Here is a 21817-nt window from a genome sequence, read left to right as displayed (position 1 = left end):
AATAAAAAGAAATATAAGAATAATAATCAACGTTATAGAATATTACGAATACCAACCAGGGGAAAAATTGGTGTTAATGTTTCTTGATGCGGAGAAAGCCTTTGATAATGTGAATTGGGACTTTCTGAAACAAAAATTAACTATATGGAATTGTGGGACTAATTTTTATAATATGATAGAGGCCATATATAAAGAGCAGTGGGCTAAAATTATAGTCAATGGAGAACTTACTCGGAAGATTCCTATAGAAAAAGGGACGAGGCAAGGTTGTCCCCTATCTCCATTGCTATTCATATTTGGGCTGGAGACATTAAATGAAATAGTAAGAAATGATAATGAAATTAAAGGTCTGAGGATTAAAGGAGAACAATTTAAATTACAAGCGTTTGCGGACGATCTGGTTTATATTTTGGAAGATCCGAAGTCATCGATAAAAAATCTACTAAAAAGAATAAGAGAATATGGAGAAGTAGCGGGACTGAAAGTGAATATAAACAAAACAAAATTGTTGATGAAGAATTGTAATAAAGAAGAGATAGATGAAATACAAAAGAACACTAACATAGAAATCGTCAAAAAAGTTAAATACTTAGGTATAAATATGACATGCAATAATAATAACTTGTATGAAAATAACTACAAGGTCACTATAGAAGGCATCAAAAAAGATTTGTTAAGATGGCAAGACTTACAAATATCATTTATGGGAAGAATATCAACTATAAAAATGAATGTCCTGCCGCGCATATTATTCCTAGCGCAATGTATTCCAATACTTAAAAATAATAAGCTTTTTGACGAACTAAACAAGTTGACAAGAAAATTCATATGGCAAGGGAAAAAGGCTAGAATAAAGTTGAAACTCTTGAGAGAGAAAAAAACTAGAGGTGGTCTCAGTCTCCCAGATTGGAACTTGTATTACCAGGCAGCTTCACTGGGATGGATAAGAGACTGGGTACTGCTGGAAGACAGAAGATTATTAAAATTAGAAGGCCATGATCTACACATGGGCTGGCATGCCTATGTGTGGTACGAAAAGGACAAAATATACAAAAAATTTTCAAATCATATAATAAGGGGCCCATTAATGAAAATATGGAGTAAAATAAAAGAAAAATACTACAAGAAAATCCCAAAGTGGGTATCCCCCTTGGAGGCCTTTATACTTCCAAATCTATTAGATGAGAATAAAATCAGAACATATCAAGCCTTAACAGATGAAAAAAATCAACTAAAATTGTGGCAAGACCTTCAAGTAATGAACTTTTAAATCTTACGATCTGGGAAAAGAACCAACTAATTTCAAGATTCACAAAAGATTTAAAAAATGGACTTTTATAATACAGAAACACAACTAGATAAGATATGGCTGAAAAATAAGGAAAAACTGATTCAAAAATGTATAATTTCCTATTAGAAGATGAAATATTGGAGGATTGGAAAAAACCTACAATGATTAAATGGGAAAGAGACCTAGGGCGGAATATAGAGAGGAAAGAATGGGGGAAAACATGGAAATCAATTAAATTCTTGAGAGCAATATCCTATAGAGAAAATATAATAAAAATGATATATAGGTGGCACTGGACACCAGATAGGTTGCAAAAATGTTATACAAATGTCTCTGGAAATTCTTGGAGGTGCAAGCACAATATAGGAACGTATTTCCACATATGGTGGAAATGCGAAAAAATACAAAGCTTCTGGAAAATCACTAAACAGCTGATAAAAGAGATCACGAAGATAGATCTAGCGCTTACACCTGAAATCTTCTTGTTAAATATCACGCCTGATGGACTTAAATTTAATGAAAAATGTATTATTGTCTATTTAATTACAATGGCAAGGATAGCTATTGCAAAGAATTGGAAATTGGATAACTTGCCGAGTCGAGAAGTTTTGATTAGCACTTTCTATGAAATAATTGAAATGGATAAATTAAATATGTTTCTAGCGTATAAAACAGAGGAGCAATTTAATCAGAAATGGCAAAAAGGCATTAATTGGCATGAAAATAACGTGTGAGGTTAACCCCCAGTTGTATGCAATGGAAGAAATTTGTTTGTATGTTTGGAAAATTTGAAAATAAAATAAGTTAAAAAAAACAAAACAAAAACAACTACAAGGAACATTTGTCCCTGAACAGGCCCCACAAAATCCAGGTGGAGCCTGGACCAAGGCTTCCCAGCAGATTCCCATTTCGGTAGGAGGTTCGGGCCTGGCCTGTTGACAGGGCATACACACTCTTACCCACTCTTCGACATTGGCGTCTAAGCCGGGCCACCAAATAGTGCTAGCACCTTCATATGTACCATACCAGGATGGCCTTCGTGAAGGGATTCCAGGACCTTCTCTCTGAGCTTGTCGGGCACCACCACCCGGTTGCCCCAAAGTACGCATCCCTTTGAGACCAACAGCTTGTTTTGGCGCGCGCGGAAGGGTTTGAACTCCGGCTCCACGTTTCCTGCCAGCCACCCCCTCCACACCTAGTTTAAAACGCGGGCAAGTACATTGTTCTTAGCTATCGCAGCAGCAATGGAAGAGACTGGGGGCTGAGGCAGTTCATCGATGACTAGCACCGTGCTAGCTGGAGCAGGATCCAAATCCTGGCCGGGTAGAGGGCAGCGGCTGAGGGCGTCCGCGTGTCCAATCGCCTTGCCGCGTGTCCAATCGCCTTGTTCAAGGTCATAGTCATATGCGGTGAGGAAGATCGCCCACCGCAACATGCGTGGAGACAGTATATTTGGGATTTGCCAGTCCGGGACAAAGATTCCCAACAGCGGTTTGTGCTCCGTTACTAAAAGAAACTTTCTTCCAAGCAAAAAATTGTGGAATTTCTTGACCGCTGATTCCAGTGCTAGACCCTCTTTATCAATTTCAGCATAGGTTTTTTTCCGCTGCAGATAGCGACCTCGAGTAAAATGCGATGGGGGTTTCACTGCCGTCAGGCATTAAGTGGCTTAAAACCACCCCCACCCCAAACGGAGATGCGTCTGCTGCTAGTACTAGCAGTTTCTGTTCGTCATAATGTGTGAGGACAGCATTTGCCGCTAACAGGGCTTTGACTCCCTTAAAAGCCCACTCGTGTTCTGAGCCCCATCTCCATTTTACGTCCTTGTGCAGGAGCGCATGTAAGGGTACTGCCACTTCCGCTTTGTGTGGCAAGAATGCATGATAAAAATTTAATAGTCCTAAAAAGGACTGGAGCTCTTTTTTGTTGAGGGGTTGTGGGGCATTCTTAATTGCCGCCACTTTATCCTCTGTAGGGTGGACGCCACTTTCGTCAAAGCGAAAACCCAAGAACTCCACACTCAGGACTCCCACAAGACAGTTTGACTGTTTTACTTTTAACCCAGCTGATTGAAACCGCTCTAACACTGTTCTCACCTGTTCCATAAACTCTTGGTCAGACCTTCCTGCAATCAGAACATCATCGAAATATGGAACAATGCCTGGCACCCCTCGGAGTAACCCCTCCATGAGACCTTGGAAAATCCCTGGGGCGATATTTATTCCAAACTGGAGTCTCTTTACTCTGAAGGCCCCCCGGTGGGTAACTATCGTTTGGGCCTCAGCTGCCTCGTTTGTCACTGGCAACTGCTGGTATGTTTGAGCAAGGTCAAGCTTAGCAAACACTTTGCCCCCTCCCAGAGAGGCCAGGATGTGGCTAATGACAGGGACAGGGTATGAGTGCTGTTGTAAAGCACAGTTTATGGTGCACTTATAGTCTGCACATATCCTTACAAACCCATCTGGTTTCACAGGCGTTACAATGGGGGTTTCTCACCTGCTGAATGGCACTGGCTCAAGCACCCCCTGTTTGATCAGCTTGTCCAGCTCTGCTTCGATTCTAGGTTTGAGCGAGATTGGCACCTTCCGGTATTTCAATCTAATCGGGGTCACTGATGGATCTAGTTCAAAAGAAATAGGGGGCCCGTTGTACCTTCCCAGGCTGCCCCCAAATACTTCAGGGAACTCAGCATACAACAATGCCCATTTATTTTCAACAACCTTTTCACCCCGGTGATTCCAATACCCAGGGGTTCGAACCAATCCAGGCCAAGCAGGCTAACCTGGTCACCTTCAGCAACTAACAGAGACAACACAGCACATTTTCCCTTAAATTCGACATTAAACGTATCCCTCCTTGCCAGAGGAATACGCTTTGCCTGAAAATCTGATACCCTCGTGTCCGCTGGTTTCAACCGCCTCCGACTCCTGGTTGGAAACAGCTGCTGCCACGTCTTCTATGAGATCACTGAGTCGACCTCCATGCTGCACGGAACGCCGTCTAAGTTGAGTATGACGTGGATCTTCCCTTGACCTCCACTGCGAAGGATGGTCGATGTGGATGACAGGCTGGTTGTCATCTGACAGCTGGCTTCCTTTACGGCTGCTTGTGATCTCTGGTTCTTCGGTGGAGATGCCGCCGATTATTTTTTCTGCGATCTGCAGACTCGTGCTAGATGGCCCTGCCTTCCACACGCTCGACACATGATGTCTCTGGTCGAACAGTGCTCCCGAGGGTGGTTCCCGCCACAACTGGCGCACATTGGGCTGGCTGCAGGCTTCACTCAGGTCCACTTGTCGGCTCCTGCCTTAACTGTGCAGACGTCCTTGTCTGCGTCACCGCCCTCGTTGCCAGAAGCTTGGTGGTGAACACGCTGCTCTGTTGATGCCAACCGCAGGCGTACCTCTTTGGTTGACTTGTCGGCTGCTTCTGCAGCGACGGCCTCAGTGTATGCAACAGCCCAAGTCAGGGTGGTGCGAGCAAACAACCACTGTTGCAGCCTTTCGTCCCTCATGCCGCACACCAGCCGGTCTCGGAGGGCCTCCTCGATGTTTGCAAAGTTGCAGGGTCTTGCAGCCTTATGCAACGCCGCTACATTGTCGGCCACCGACTCGTTAGCTGCCTGGCTTCTTTTCTAAAAAGCGTGCTGGCAGGCAATCTCTGATGGCTAAGGTGAGAAGTGCATTTTCAGCTTCTCTGTCAGGTCCTTGAACGGTACCGTCTTTATGTCCGCTGGTGCAACCAGCGACCGGGCAATGTCAAACACACTTTTGCCACACAAGCTCAGTAGGGTTGCCCGCTTCTTCTCTTCGGTCGCGATGTCGTTCACTTCGAGGTGGAACTTGAACCGCGTCAGGTAAGCGTCCCAGTCCTCGGTGGTGGGTTCGAATGCCTCGAACTTCTGGCTATTGGCCATCATTGCAGGCGCTTCCTCCAGATCTGGTGGTGCCTGCTGCTGATCGGCCACGGCGCGATGCTCGCTGTTGTCCGTCATGGGATTGCTTTAAGCGGGGCTGCCTACCTGCCTTAAGATCCCACCTTCGTCGCCAATTGTTAAGTCGCTCACTTAACAGAATAGTCAGAGAGTGATTCAGCAAAGATTCAGCTTTATTCAACAACTCGAACACAACTCCAACACGGATCAACATGAATAGCCAGAACAGCTTTTGCATTGAAGCTGTTCTGCTTTTAAACTCTCCCGGCTAATGTAGCCACGCCTACTTTACAAATACCAACCAATTAGGTTGTCTACATAAAGACCAATCACGGACATTCCCACTCAGGGAGCTTGCTGGTACTTGATTGGCTGGTTCTTCCTGGGCTACCAATATGATTGGAGGGATTTGGATCCTAGCCCAGGTGTGATCCTAGCACATGGTGTTTCAATAGGGTGATTCACATACAGTTTGCCTTGCAATGAATACACAACAACAGACCTCCTGACCAGGATGAGGAGGTGGATGCTGCCCTCCTTAAACAGCTTGACAGGGTATCCAAAGAACATGACCTGGTAGTTATAGGTGACTTCAACTTCCCTGATGGGTGCTGGGAGACAAACTCTACAAATTGTCTACAGTCACGTGCATTCCTGACCTGTCTGGCTGACAACATCCTTCACCAAATGTTCAAAGAAGCTACAAGGGGCTCAGCCATAGTCCTGCTAGAATTTCTTTTGCTGTGATAGAACAAGGAAGTTCATAGCTACACATGTATCTTAGATTTCAGTAGAGCAGACTTTAATAAACTTAGAGGCATGATGAGAATCAGTCCATGGGCAAGACTGCTGGAAGGGAAAGGAGCAAGTGAAGGGTGAGCTCTCCTAAAATAAGAGTTCTTGCAAACTCAAGCCATTGCTATTCCAAAAAGAAGGAAACCTGGTAGGAAATCCAAGAAGCCAATGTGGATGAACAGAGAACTCTTGTGAGGTGCTAAGGGAGAAAAAGGAAATGTTCAAGAAATGGAGGCAAGGACATATCTCTAAAGAAGAATATCTGAGGATTGCTAGGCACTGTAGGTCAGCTATCAGAGAGGACAAAGCTCATAGTGAGCTAAAGCTGCCAAGGGAGGCCTGCTACAAGAAAATCTTCTTCAGATATGTGAGGAGCAAATGCAAGATAAAAGAGGCGATGGGCCTATTGTCGGTTGAAAACGGAGAAATGCTGACAGAGGCCAAAGAGAAAGCAGAAAGGCTAATGCCTATTTTGTTCAGGTCCCCCCCCCCCCAAAGAAGAGAACAGGCTCACCTAGAGATGGTAGCAGGCAAGGCACGATGTCCAAGCTGCTGGTTGACATGGACAGAGAGGTAGTTGAGAAGCACCTGGTTGCACTGAATGAGTACAAATCCCTTGGGCGAGATGGTATGCACCCAAGAGTGCTCAAAGGACTTTCTAGAGAGCTTGCAGAGCCTTTGTCCATCATCTTCCAGACCTCTTGGAGGACAGGATATGTGCCACAAGACTGGAGGAGGACAGATGTTATCCCAAGTTTCAAAAAAGGGAGGAAGGATGACCCAGGAAACTACAGGTTAGTCAGTCTCACCTCTGTCCCAGGGAAGACACTGGTTTTAAAGGGATCAATCTGCAAGCATCTAAAGGACAACTTGGTGATCCGGAGAAATCAGCATGGATTTGTCCCCAAAAGGTCCTGCCAGACCAACCTCATTTCTTTCTTTGATTGAGTGATGAACTTATTGGATCGAGGACAGTGTGGTTGATGTTGTTTACCTGGATTTCTGTAAAGCTTTTGGCAGGGTTCTCCATGATGTTCTGATGGGTAAACTAGAGGACTTTGGACTGGACTCTAGGATAGTTAGGTGGATAGGGAACTGGTTGGAGAACTGCACTCAAAGAGTAGATGTCAATGGCATTTCATCTGAATGGAGGGAGTTGTCCAGGTGGGTGCCACAGGGCTCGGTTTTGGGCCCAGTACTTTTCAATATTTTTATAAATGATCTGGATGAGGGTGTGGAGGGATTACTCATTAAATTTGCAGAAAACACCGATTTGGGAGGAGCAGCAAACACACGAGAAGACAGAGATAGAATTCAATGAGATCTGAACACGGTGGAAAAGTGGGTGGATGTGGACAAGATGCAATTTAACAAGGATAAGTGCCAAGTTCTACATCTGGGTAATAAAAATGAGGAACACGCATGTGGGATACACTTCTGGGTAGCAGTGTATGTGAACAAGATTTTGGGGTATGGGTGGACTGTAAGTTAAATATGAGCAGCCACTGTAATGCAGCAACAAAAAACGCTAATGCCATCTTGAGGTGTATCAACGGAGGCATAACATCCAGATTGCAAGATGTCAAATGGTATGTGTTTCCAGTAATCTCTTCTTCAGAGGGAACCAGAACAGAAAAGCACTAGCTTTTGGAACCTCTCAGTACTCGAAGAACTGGAGTGCGTGTAACACACCACTAACCTGATTGCTGCAGGTGCACTGTTAGTGCTTTGCCAGTCCACACCAGACAAGGTTGCACTGCAAGTCTGCTCAGAGACAAAAATATTTTATCAAACTAGATCTGAAAAGAGACATGATAACATTGAAGATGCTTGATATCAGTGTTTAAGCAGTGATCATTTGGATTTTCTGTAAAAAGCCTTGTGTACTAATGAAGATTCCAGACAAAATGGCCAGTGTGGAAGCAAGGTATGTTTAAGTGGTTAACATTTAAGCTGCTTGCACAGCTATGTGGTAATCTGCTGCTAAAATGATTTTTTAGAAACATGATGCACCTCTCTCAAAGCCAAAACAAAGAGACTGCAGAGGGGTTTGTGCCTGTCTAGAACTAGGGTTCAAAGTCCAGGAGGCTCAGTAGCTACCCTGGGGCCAGTCCTACATTACAGGCTCACTGTGAGAATAAAACTGGATGGAGAATAATGTATGCTTTCTTGAGGGAAGTGATAACAAAAACAGAACAATATATTTAGTTATCCCCAGGACACACTTCACACTACAGTGTGAAGTTTGAAACTTAGTTTCTCCATACCTTTTGTGATTTTAGATCTCTAAAGAAATCTCAAACTTATGAACAATCTTGTGAGGAAGGAGAGGCAGAAGAAAGCTAGGACCAGATAGCGCCATTCAAGGAATGTCTTTAATAATGTCATAAGGCTGTTCTCATCCAGCTTTGCAATATGGAGTCTGTTTTTCTCTGGCTTTCAAGCAGTCATGAAAACAGAGGTTCTAGGACTGGTCTTGGGAGATGAAGCTTTCTCTTCTTTCCCAAAAAAGCAAACAAGAAACTATTGTTGCTTATACAGCTTTTGGAGAGGATGTGGTTACAATTAATTTCTGTAACACTCAGCATGTACTATACATCCACAAACCACAGAAATCTCCATGCTTTTTTTTTTAAGTTGGAATACTATTTCTCCATGTTCTCCATGGAGTACTATTTCTCCACATAGGAGAAAAACCAGTGACAGAAAACTGTTCTGTTTGGTGGTGCCCATATCATGCCTACATTGGCTTGCTCATCTCTACCCTCCCTTTTCAGAAAATAGCACAGTTTAAGTACCAGTACCTGGGAGTGCAGGCTTGTTACCTCGTAACCCCAACTAGAAAGAGGAGAACACTAAGTGGTCACAACATCATTAATCATGATATATTTTAGGGTCTGTCATATGTAATGCTATTAATGGCATTCTTTTATAGTAGACAGATGCTGTTCCTATTAGTTAGGGGATTTTTTTTCCTATTTAAAATTAAATCTGGGTATACACGTGTGCGTGCGCCAGTGCCTATTCTATGAGTTTTTCTCAAAGAAATGAACAATTCAGAAACTTTATTTATAAATTCAATTCACTAGGGATTATAAAAGCAAACTATGACAAGCTAAAGCATTAGAAGGTATGATCCCCTCATGGATCACTGCCTTGTCGTGGCGAGGGGGCTTGCGCAGTTCAATGAAGCTGTGGGCTATGCCGTGAAGGGCCACCCAAGACGGACAGGCCACAGCAGAGAACTCAGACCAAGCGTGATCCACCTGGAGAAGGAAATGGCAACCCACTCCAGTATTTTTGCCAAGAAAACCCCATGGACAGTATCAAAAGGCTAAAAGATATGACGCCGGAAGATGAGCCCCTCAGGTCGGAAGGTGTCCAATATGCTACTGAGGAAGAGCAGAGGGCAAGTACAAGTAACCCCAGAAAGAGTGAAGCGGCTGGGCCAAAGCCGAAAGGACCCTCAGTTGTGGATGTGTCTGATGGTGAAAGGAAAGTCCAATGCTGCAAAGAACAATACTACATAGGAACCTGGAATGTAAGATCTATGAATCAAGGTAAGCTTGACGTGGTCAAAAATGAGATGGCAAGACTGAACATCGATATCCTAGGAATCAGTGAACTAAAGTGGACAGGAATGGGCGAATTTAACTCAGAAGACCATTATATCTACTACTGTGGCCAGGAATCTCATAGAAAAAATGGTGTGGCCTTTATAGTCAACAAGAGAGTGCAAAAGGCAGTACTGGGATACAATCTCAAAAATGACAGAATGATTTCTGTCCGATTCCAAGGCAAACCATTCAACATCACAGTAATCCAAGTCTATGCCCCAACCACTGATGCAGAAGAGGCTGAAGTAGACCGGTTCTATGAAGACCTACAACACCTCCTAGAACTAACACCAAAAAATGATGTCCTCATCATCATAGGGGACTGGAATGCTAAAGTAGGAAGTGAAAAGGTAACTGGAATAACAGACAAGTTTGGCCTTGGAAAGCAAAATGAAGCAGGGCAAAGGTTAACAGAGTTTTGTCAAGAGAACACACTGGTCATAGCGAACACCCTTTTCCAACAACCTAAGAGGCGACTCTACACATGGACATCACCAGATGGGCAACACCGAAATCAGATTGACTATATAATTTGCAGTCAAAGATGGAGAAGCTCTATCCAGTCAGTAAAAACAAGACCTGGAGCTGACTGTGGTTCAGATCATGAGCTACTCATTGCAAAATTCAGACTTAAACTGAAGAAAATCGGGAAAACCATGAGGCCATTCAGGTTTGACCTAGATCACATCCCTGATGAATATACAGTAGAGGTGAAGAATAGATTCAAGGGTCTGGATTTGATAGATAGAGTGCCTGAAGAACTATGGACAGAGGTTCGTGACATCGTACAGGAGGCAGCAATCACCACCATACCAAAGAAAAAGAAATGCAAGAAAGCAAAATGGCTTTCTGATGAGGCTTTACAAATAGCAGAGGAAAGAAGGAAAGCGAAAGGCAAAGGCGAAAAGGAAAGATTTACCCAACTGAACGCAGATTTCCAGAGAACAGCAAGGAGAGATAAGGAGGCCTTCCTGAATGAACAGTGCAAAGTAATAGAAGAAAACAATAGAATGGGAAGGACTAGAGATCTCTTCAAGAAAATTGGAGAAATCAAGGGAGCGTTCCATGCAAAGCTGGCCATGATAAAGGACAAAAACGGTAGGGACCTAACAGAAGCAGAAGAGATTAGGAAAAGATGGCAAGAATACACAGAAGAACTATACAAGAAAGACCTCAATGTCCTTGACAAACACGACGGTATAATCACTGACCTTGAGCCAGACATCCTGGAATGTGAAGTTAAATGGGCCTTAGAAAGCATTACTAACAACAAAGCTAGTGGAGGTGATGGTATTCCAGCTGAGCTATTCAAAGTCTTAGAAGATCTCCGGCTCACATATTTTTGTCTTAGCTCAGGAAAGATGGCCCCAGAGCAAAACAAATTGTTTGCTCACAGTTTTAATGCCAGTAGCTCAGAAAGTAGAATTCTTGCTCACAAGACTCCACTGCTTAGAGTGAGTGTTGGTTATGGCCACTGTGTGATACAGAGTGTGGGACTGGATGGGTCATTGGCCTGATCCAGCATGGCTTCTCTTGTATTCTTATGCCTTATGATGAAGCAGATAATTGGTCCATCAAATTCAGTATTGCCTATTCTGGCTGGCAGCCACTCTCCAGGGTCTCAGACAGATGTCTTTAACGTCACCTACTGCCCCTCATGGATCACTGCCTTGTCGTGGCGAGGGGGCTTGCGCAGTTCAATGAAGCTGTGGGCTATGCCGTGAAGGGCCACCCAAGACGGACAGGCCACAGCAGAGAACTCAGACCAAGCGTGATCCACCTGGAGAAGGAAATGGCAACCCACTCCAGTATTTTTGCCAAGAAAACCCCATGGACAGTATCAAAAGGCTAAAAGATATGACGCCGGAAGATGAGCCCCTCAGGTCGGAAGGTGTCCAATATGCTACTGAGGAAGAGCAGAGGACAAGTACAAGTAACCCCAGAAAGAGTGAAGCGGCTGGGCCAAAGCCGAAAGGACGCTCAGTTGTGGATGTGTCTGATGGTGAAAGGAAAGTCCAATGCTGCAAAGAACAATACTACATAGGAACCTGGAATGTAAGATCTATGAATCAAGGTAAGCTTGACGTGGTCAAAAATGAGATGGCAAGACTGAACATCGATATCCTAGGAATCAGTGAACTAAAGTGGACAGGAATGGGCGAATTTAACTCAGAAGACCATTATATCTACTACTGTGGCCAGGAATCTCGTAGAAAAAATGGTGTGGCCTTTATAGTCAACAAGAGAGTGCAAAAGGCAGTACTGGGATACAATCTCAAAAATGACAGAATGATTTCTGTCCGATTCCAAGGCAAACCATTCAACATCACAGTAATCCAAGTCTATGCCCCAACCACTGATGCAGAAGAGGCTGAAGTGGACCGGTTCTATGAAGACCTACAACACCTCCTAGAACTAACACCAAAAAATGATGTCCTCATCATCATAGGGGACTGGAATGCTAAAGTAGGAAGTCAAAAGGTAACTGGAATAACAGACAAGTTTGGCCTTGGAAAGCAAAATGAAGCAGGGCAAAGGTTAACAGAGTTTTGTCAAGAGAACACACTGGTCATAGCGAACACCCTTTTCCAACAACCTAAGAGGCGACTCTACACATGGACATCACCAGATGGGCAACACCGAAATCAGATTGACTATATAATTTGCAGTCAAAGATGGAGAAGCTCTATCCAGTCAGTAAAAACAAGACCTGGAGCTGACTGTGGTTCAGATCATGAGCTACTCATTGCAAAATTCAGACTTAAACTGAAGAAAATTGGGAAAACCACGAGGCCATTCAGGTTTGACCTAGATCGCATCCCTGATGAATATACAGTAGAGGTGAAGAATAGATTCAAGGGTCTGGATTTGATAGATAGAGTGCCTGAAGAACTATGGACAGAGGTTCGTGACATCGTACAGGAGGCAGCAATCACCACCATCCCAAAGAAAAAGAAATGTAAGAAAGCAAAGTGGCTTTCTGATGAGGCTTTACAAATAGCAGAGGAAAGAAGGAAAGCGAAAGGCAAAGGCGAAAAGGAAAGATTTACCCAACTGAACGCAGATTTCCAGAGAACAGCAAGGAGAGATAAGGAGGCCTTCCTGAATGAACAGTGCAAAGTAATAGAAGAAAACAATAGAATGGGAAGGACTAGAGATCTCTTCAAGAAAATTGGAGAAATCAAGGGAGCGTTCCATGCAAAGCTGGCCATGATAAAGGACAAAAACGGTAGGGACCTAACAGAAGCAGAAGAGATTAGGAAAAGATGGCAAGAATACACAGAAGAACTATACAAGAAAGACCTCGATGTCCTTGACAACCACGACGGTATAATCACTGACCTCGAGCCAGACATCCTGGAATGTGAAGTTAAATGGGCCTTAGAAAGCATTGCTAACAACAAAGCTAGTGGAGGTGATGGTATTCCAGCTGAGCTATTCAAAGTCTTAGAAGATGATGCTGTTAAAGTGCTGCACTCCATTTGCCAGCAAATTTGGAAAACGCAACAGTGGCCACAGGATTGGAAAAGGTCAGTATACATTCCAATCCCAAAGAAGGGCAATGCCAAGGAATGTTCAAACTATCGCACAATTGCACTCATATCACACGCTAGCAAGGTCATGCTCAAGATCCTACAAGCTAGGCTTCAACAGTACGTGGATAGAGAACTACCAGAAGTACAAGCTGGGTTTCGAAGAGGTAGAGGAACTAGAGATCAAATTGCCAACATTCGCTGGATTATGGAGAAAGCAAGAGAGTACCAGAAAAATATCTACTTCTGCTTCATTGACTATGCTAAAGCTTTTGACTGTGTGGATCACAACAAACTATGGCAGGTCCTTAAAGAGATGGGAGTACCAGACCACCTCACATGTCTCTTGAGAAACCTGTATAAGGGCCAAGAAGCGACAGTTAGAACCGGATATGGAACAACTGATTGGTTCAGCATAGGAAAAGGAGTACGACAAGGATGTATATTGTCGCCTTGCTTATTTAATATATATGCAGAGTACATCATGCGAAATGCTGGCCTGGATGAATCACAAGCGGGAATTAAGATTGCTGGGGAAAAGATCAACAACCTCAGATATGCAGATGATACCACTCTAATGGCTGAAAGTGAAAAGGATCTAAAGAGCCTCTTGCTCAGAGTAAAAGAGGAGAGCGCAAAAGTGGGCTTGAAGCTCAACATCAAAAAAACTAAGATCATGGCATCCGGCCCCATCACTCCTTGGCAAATAGAAGGGGAAGTCGTGGAAGTAGTGACAGACTTCACGTTCCTGGGATCCCAGATCACCGCAGACTGTGACTGCAGCCATGAAATTAAAAGACGCCTGCTCCTTGGGAGGAAAGCGATGGCGAACCTAAACAGCATGATAAAAAGTAGAGACATCACCCTGCCAACAAAAGTCCGCATGGTCAAAGCAATGGTATTCCCAGTAGTCATGTATGGCTGTGAGAGTTGGACTATAAGGAAGGCCGAGCGCCGAAGAATAGATTCTTTTGAACTATGGTGCTGGAGAAGACTCTTGAGAGTCCCTTGGACTGCAAGAAGAACAAATCAGTCAATCCTCAAAGAAATCAACCCTGACTGTTCCCTGGAAGGCCAGATAATGAAACTGAAGCTCAAATACTTTGGCCACCAAATGAGAAGGGAGCACTCACTGGAAAAGACCCTGATGCTGGGAAAGATTGAAGGTCAAAGAAGACGGGGACGGCAAAGGATGAGATGGTTAGACAGTGTCAGCGATGCAACGAACATGAAATTGAGCCAACTTCGGAGGACGGCGGAAGACAGGAGAGCCTGGCGGGAGATTGTCCATGGGGTCGCGAAGAGTCGGACTCGACTGTGCGACTGAACAACAACAACAAATGTAATAAAACAAGAATTAAAAATTACAGTTGCAAAGACTTGAATGATGAACTCTTAGGCTTCAGTAGAGATGAAGAAAGTCATTAAATAAACCATAATACTTTAATGCAGTTCTAATCTCAGTGGCTTAAAACAACTATAAGACTCAGTAAAAAATAATTCAAATTAATAATTTATTTTTTTAGTTTAGAGCGAAGTGCTTTAAGTCTTGTTTGGGAATATTTCCCTGCATTGTTTAACGAGCTGTGCTGCCATTCACACACACACACACACACAATCTTAGCCATAAGGCTGAAAAACGATGTGCTACCATTCTTGGTATGCTTATCTTGGTTAAATGTACCACCAGTCTTCCACCTACAGCAGGGGAAGACAACTGCCTTGTATCTAAGCAAGCAGTCTTCTTCATTTCATTTCTACAGCGCTTTGTACTCCAATATGTTGTCGAAGGCTTTCACGGCCGGAGTTCATTAGTTGCTGTGGATTTTCCGGGATGTGTGGCCGTGGTCTTGGCATTGTAGAACCTGACGTTTCGCCAGTAACTGTGACTGGCATCCTCAGAGGTATAAACACAGAAAGATGGAATACTCTCTGTGTCAAGGTGAGAAGAAAATGGTAGGCAGTAAATTTATATCTACTCCAGAAGGTGGGTAGGGCTGAGTCATTGTCTTGTAGGAGTTCCCCAGGCTATGGACATGCTAATGGTGGAGCTTTCCTGAGGAGGTTCTTTTGTTTCCTGAGGAGGTTTCCTGCTTCCTGAGGAGGTTGTTGAAATTCTAATCTTATCTGTAGTGCTATTGTCTGATGTAAAGCCTTTTGTGTTTTTCAGGACAGGAAGCCATGTCCTATTTATTTTTAAACTCTCTTCTTTCCTGTTGAAATTATGTTTATGTTTGTGATTTTCAATGGCTTCCCTGTGTAATCTGACATGGTAATTGAAAGTGTTCTCCAACCTTTCAGTCTCTTGGAACAAAATACTGTGTCCTATTTGAGTTAGGCTATGTTCAGCCACTGCTGATTTTTCAGGTTGGCCAAGACTACAGTGTCTTTCATGTTCTTTTATTCTTGTCCGAATGCTACGCTGTGTGGTCCCGATGTAAACTTCTCCACAACTGCATGGTATGCGGTATACTCCTGCAGAAGTGAGGGGGTCTCTTCTGTCTTTTGCCGATCATAGCATCTGTTATATTTTTCTCGTGGGTCTGAATACTGTTTGTAGGTTGTGTTTTTTCATAATTTTCCCCATCTGATCAGTGATTCCTTTGGTATATGGCAAAAACACTTTTCCTGTGGGAGACTGTTTTTCCTCAGTTGTTTGTTTTACCTTTGGTTTAATCGCTCTTCTGATTTAATTCTTGGAGTAGCCATTTGCTTGAAGAGCATGGTTTAGATTATTTCGTTTGCCATTGAGAAGTGCGGTTCACATATCTGTCTTGCGTGGTCTACTAATGTTTTGATTATGCCTGTTTTTTGCCGTGGGTGGTGATTGGAGTTTTTATGCAAACAGCGGTCTGTGTGAGTTGGTTTTCTGTAGACCTTGTGACCTAATTGAAGGTTAGTTTTGCAGATGACCATGATATCTAGAAATGGGAGTTTACCCTTGACTTCTTCTTTTTTCTTATTTTAAATATATTTTATTGGGTTTTCAAATTAATGCACATATCAATAATAGATCATAAATAAGCATTCCATCCCATTAACACCCTATACTATTGATAACATATTCTAAACAACAACAAATCAAACAAGTATAATTACTTTTTAATTCTTAACCTTCACGAAATAAAGCAATTATCAAGTACATCCATCCATTAATAATATATTTTTAATTCAACTTCGTCATTTATGGATCTGTAATCTCTATAAATATTAAACCAACCATCCCTCGTAATCATTCCCTCGACACAAGATGTTAGAAAATTCCTGTTTGTTCCAATATCCATCAAGTTCCATGTTTCTACATTAAACATAAATAATAAGTTTTGAATTTTTATATTATTATTTTTTGTTTTTGTATTATTATTATTACTTCAAAATTTTCGTTGTTTACCCCCCAACTGTTCAAGCCAGGGTTGTCTTTTAGCAAAATTGATATAACATCTTTTATAAATTTTACTTTAGGAAAATACTATAACCTTCAAATTTCTCCCATAATTTCTTAAGTATTTTCCATACATCGATTTCTAATATATTTTGTCACTATGCTTGGTCATTTTTCTATACAACATACATAACAATCCCCAAAGTTTACTATCACAAATCTAATTATCCATTCCAACATTTATTTAATATTAACTTAACTCTCTTTCATATCACTTAGTTACCTTCTATAACTCTCTGTCTACCTATTTACCACCACCCTTTCATTCCAACTTGTACATTTTCAAAAGAAAAGATAAGAAAAAAATTCCTAAACACTTACATTAATTAGCTCAATTCATTCCAATTTTACACATTCAAAAAAAATTACATAAACATTGTTACTACCTTCTCCTTTCCCTTTTAAATATATCTTACTCCTATCTAGTTTATCTACTCCAACATTTAATTAATATTAACTCAATCCTCTTCCATACAACTTGATTAATTTATATCATGCACACTTAGCACTATGGTCCATATATTACCAACACCTTAATCATGTCAATTCATTCCATTTTACAAACACCAACACCTTAATCATGTCAATTCATTCCATTTTACTAACTTTCAAAGGGGAAAAAGAAATATATATATAAGTTACATAAACACTTTTTTATATATTTTAAATTGCCTTCTAGGGATCTGAAGCCTCTTCCTCTGTAGCAACATGTCTATATGTTTTTTCCCCTTACAGGGGTGATAGTTCATTTCCAATCTCTTCTCAGTAGCTCTCAAAAATTCATGTCTCCATCCTATATTGTCCTTTTTAGCCTTCCAAACAAATCTTTCTTGCCACTTTCTTTTCCAATTTTTCTTCTTTTGGGGAAAAAATCTTTGTACCTTTCTTTTTGTTGCCTCCCTCTTCAAATAGCTCACTTTGGTTGTCCTCTTATTTCGTCTTTGGGTCAATAAATATGACATCTCTATACTTTCCTTTTCTTGCTGGCACATAGAGATCTCTGCAGAACTCTGACCACATTGTTCTGGTTTTTCACTACTCTCTGTCTCCAATTGGGGGTCATGGAAACTTGCAAATGCTTGTTCAATGCCCTTTTGTATTCCCGCCTTCCAAATCCTTAGAAATTGTTGACCAACATTTCTCCCACTGGGGTATTTTCGTCAATTTCCTCCTTCATGTCGGTTCCCCTTGCAAACACCATTTTACTCACTCTATTCACGCTAAGTCATTCAAGATTCACAATTAAATATCATTCGATTGGAATTGAAATTACAAACTCCTTCAGTACCGGTTATTGAGCAGATGAGAAAGAGGAACGAGGGGCTGAATCTTTTCGAAGGGAATAATCACTATTACCCCAAAAAACAAATAGAAATTAACACTCCACTCCACACCATCAATTCTACTTCTCCATGGTTCCAAATGATAAACGTATCATCTACGTACCAGAACCAGACTGTTGGTTTGTGGGGTGCAGATTCTAAAGCTGTTTTTTCAAAATGCTCCATGTAAAAGTTTGCTATAACTGGGCTGAGAGTAAATGTAGTACTCCAACATTTACAAGAACATGACCTTTTAAACAAAACAAAATTCTTAGAAGGGAATGGAGACATGAAACTAAAAACATTAAAAAATAATGGGAAGGTTTCAAACAACATGTGGGCATGGAAGAAAATTAGGTACAATTTGTATGTGTATTATATATATAAAAAACTGACAAAAGCAAAACCATTAACAGGAAAGTATGACGGTTTCTACTACTCCTGTGCTCCCTTTTCCTTTGCTAAATTTGCAGCTTTCCCCACATTCCTTTCCCACATTCCTTCCTCAACTTTTAGATAAAACAGAGGAAAGTTTTAGAAAAATAAGCCAAAAGTGTGCGCAAATTTAACAGGGGGGAGAGGTGGTTGAAGGACTAAAGATCTATTTCAGATACAATATAACACTTCTCTTACAAAAATACATTTGAATGTCTACCCCAAAGTCTGGGACTCTAAAACATCTGGCCTTGTTTGCATTAGAGACCCACCATTTTGTTGGTTTGTTTCGTTGGTTTGTTTTACATCCAAATGTTGTTTAGACTGTGGTGAATGCACAATTCATCATGGTTTTTAGATCACATTTCCCCCCTACAGGTTAGTGATTCTGTGAGCGTCTCTTTATTGTGACACATTCTTAATAATGCTGCGTTGACAGATGTGGGTAAGATAGCACTTTTAGACAATTACAGCTTTATATTTACTTTCCAAATTAGACCCATGGAAGGTTACTGAGGTTAGGCCTTGAGAACAGAGCAAAATGGTCACAAAATAGAATTGGCCACTACAGTGTGGTATTCCTGAACATCGTAATCAAAAAGGAGAGTTCAGAACTAAACATTTACTGTCTCAGCATCCTTTGCTGCCACTGTAGATTTCAGCCCAACCTTAAAGCATCCACCCATAACCCAAGCACTATGTCTCAAGAGTTCGAGCCAGCTGCCAAATCTCCAGTCTTGCTGCCATACTTAAGAGCCCAAATTTTCAACTGCTATCCAGTGTTCTAGAAGCCAGTTCCTCACATCACACCTAAAATAATTTGTGCTGCCACGTAAAAATTGCCCTACCACTTATAACTTTACTCCTGTCTCCAGCTTTGTATATGTAGCTCCTCTCTATACAGGAGCCATCACAGTAACCAAGCAGCAGTTTTATTACATAGATTAGTATTTGAAGGCAACAGTTTGAATTATTTTCAGGAAGGATTCCATCGTGTTCAAACTATTACAGGCTCTAGGGAAATCTAATAAGTAGATTTTCCCATCCAGATGAGGACTGGCAGCTGTTTTCATGTGTTAGCCTCAGGTAGTATGGAGGAAGAAGGTCATCCACAAACATCTTGCTTTTGAACAAAAATCCCTGGGCACAAGAAGGGACTGAGGAGGGAAGGCAGCATGGTATAGCCCAATCTTGTCAGACTGCAGAAGCTAGCATGGTTGGTACTTGTATGGGAGACCTCCAAGGAAGACTCTGCAGAGGAAGGCAGCAGCAAATCACCTCTGCTTAACTGCTTGCCTTGAAAGTCCCATGCTGTGGTCACCCTAAGTCAGCTATGACTTGATGGCATTTTACACACACAAGAAGGGACAACTAAGTCACGTCCTTATTTGTATGGGCATCGTGTGATCATCACCACTTACAAAGTGCCTTTCAAATGTCCCAAGCACTCCACACTACCTCAAAGAACTAGTCTGTAGAAGACCTACTGAATAGTTTACTTCATTGACCCCTCCCATGTGTTGCCCATGAGCATTGTGGTGCCAAGCAATCTGTTTCCTGGTGCCCACTTGCTTTCCTCCACCTCACTAGAGTAAAATAAACCAGGGGAAAAAACCCTGACTTCATAGGAGGAGGATGCTTGTCTTGCAACTTCCCAGCATTTTGTGATTAGCCCCTGTACCCTATGGCAGCAATTTTCTGATTGTCCCCAGATCAACATGGCAGCCATTTTGTGGGGGAGTCCATTGCCTGATCCCAAAATTTTAAAAGTGCCCACAGGCTGAACAAGACTGGGGACCCCTGTGTATTTCATTATATTCAAGATCCCTGCTAAGATTCTAATTAAGGGAAAGTGCTTTAGAACAGAACAGCACTGGTGGTAGTATATATTAGGATACACCTATTTCCCCCCCATTGTTGCTATGGCCCCTCAAGAGACCAGCGGAAACAGCTATAATACCTCAGCCAGTATGAGAAATGGTACCAGCTTTGTCCTTTAGTCCCTTTTCCACAGCTGAAGAGAGACAGTAACCATGATGCCATTGAAATCTGTGATTCAAGTGAAGAAGAATCCCTGCCTCCCCACAAATGACATTTGGATATTCTGATACTTTAATTTTATACTGACATTTTTAGTTGTTTACTCAACAACAATGTAATAGCCCCTTGGGAACTATATTGTCAAAAGGAAGGGTATGTTTCCCCCCAAATAAATTGACAAACAAAAAATTAAATAAATGATGAGGATTGTCTCTTATAAATGCCAAATATAACAAATATGTATCTTAACGACCCACTCAAAAGTAGTAGAAAAATATCACTTACCTTACAGTACTCATCAATTGGAATAAGGCGCTTGATAGCAACATCACGGATGTGACTGCGACGAAACAGGATCTTGCCTGTTCAAACAACAAAAAGTGATGCTAGTCATTGGTTCTTTGGGTAATACCATTTCAGTGGTATTGTGAAACTAAAGTATTTCTATGTCCCAAACTATCTTTTTTTTCCCATAAAAAGCCACATTAACAGCTTAACAACATCTTTCTTTCCATATTTTCTCCAGTTATTGTCAACTAGAGAAAAAACTGGAAGCATCAAATCCAGCATCTTGAGGGACATAACCAGACACACATATATCCTCCCCATTTACCAACCTAGGGACAAGGGAGGCACATGAAATTGGAGGTTCTTGCAACAGGATTGGCCAATTGGCTGCTTTGTGAGGAGGGGGGGTGTCAGGGCTTTGGCTCAGTAACTGTGCCTCTGCATAGTGAATCTGTAAGAGATGTAGCTGCTGGCCAGGACACTAAAAACTTTTGCGTTAAGGGAGCCAAAATGGCTAACGCTGCACACCATAAACTTTGGAAACAGACGATTGCCAACAAAAATGGAATCAAGCTGTAGAGAGCACAATTTTGCTTTTACAGCCTTTCGGTGTGCCAAGAACTGCTGATGGGTCCATCACAGATGCCTCAGATAAACAATCTTCTTGGAGAATGGTAATATTTAGCCCAACAGATTTTATCAGCATATAATTATAGGGCGCAGATAAACTAGAATAAAAAGATTAAGTGATTACAGCAACCCAGTGCCCAAAGAAACAAGTATTTATCCTCCCATACTTTTCCTATCCAAACAGGAAGTTTATCCGGTAATAAAAAGTAGATTATGGCCCCGGTCACACGGCAAAGTTGCCGCGGGAAAGGACGGATGGTGGGCGGATTATCCGGGCGCGATCACACTCCAAAATCTGGGAAGTGGAGCACACCCATGGCTTACGCCGACAATACGCCTTAAAAAACTAGTACAAGGACTTCCAGTCTGCGGCTCAGCGATGGCGGATGCTCTCCCCTGAAGCTGGCGAGGCAATCCGCGCTCCAGGGGTGTTGGAGGAGTGCCACCTCAAGTGGCACCCCCAGGTGAGCCTTAGTTAAAGGCTCCGAGC

General features: G+C 42.2%; 1 protein-coding gene across 1 annotated transcript in view; it reads right to left on the bottom strand.

The window, feature by feature from the left end:
• LOC107112721 (SH3 and PX domain-containing protein 2B-like) overlaps positions 1-21817 on the bottom strand; it is a 297243-nt gene that overhangs the window by 57581 nt on the left and 217845 nt on the right. Inside the window, exon 4 of the mRNA XM_015413908.1 lies at positions 20695-20771. Within this exon, the coding sequence (XP_015269394.1) occupies positions 20695-20771 (77 nt within the window). The remainder of the gene's footprint in view (positions 1-20694; positions 20772-21817) is intronic.

Source organism: Gekko japonicus, unplaced genomic scaffold, assembly GCF_001447785.1.
Source record: "Gekko japonicus isolate JY-2015 unplaced genomic scaffold, Gekko_japonicus_V1.1 scaffold1605, whole genome shotgun sequence".
Lineage (NCBI taxonomy): Eukaryota > Metazoa > Chordata > Lepidosauria > Squamata > Gekkonidae > Gekko > Gekko japonicus.
The sequence above is the reverse complement of the archived record's forward strand: the minus strand, read 5'-3'. Positions and strand labels throughout refer to the sequence as shown.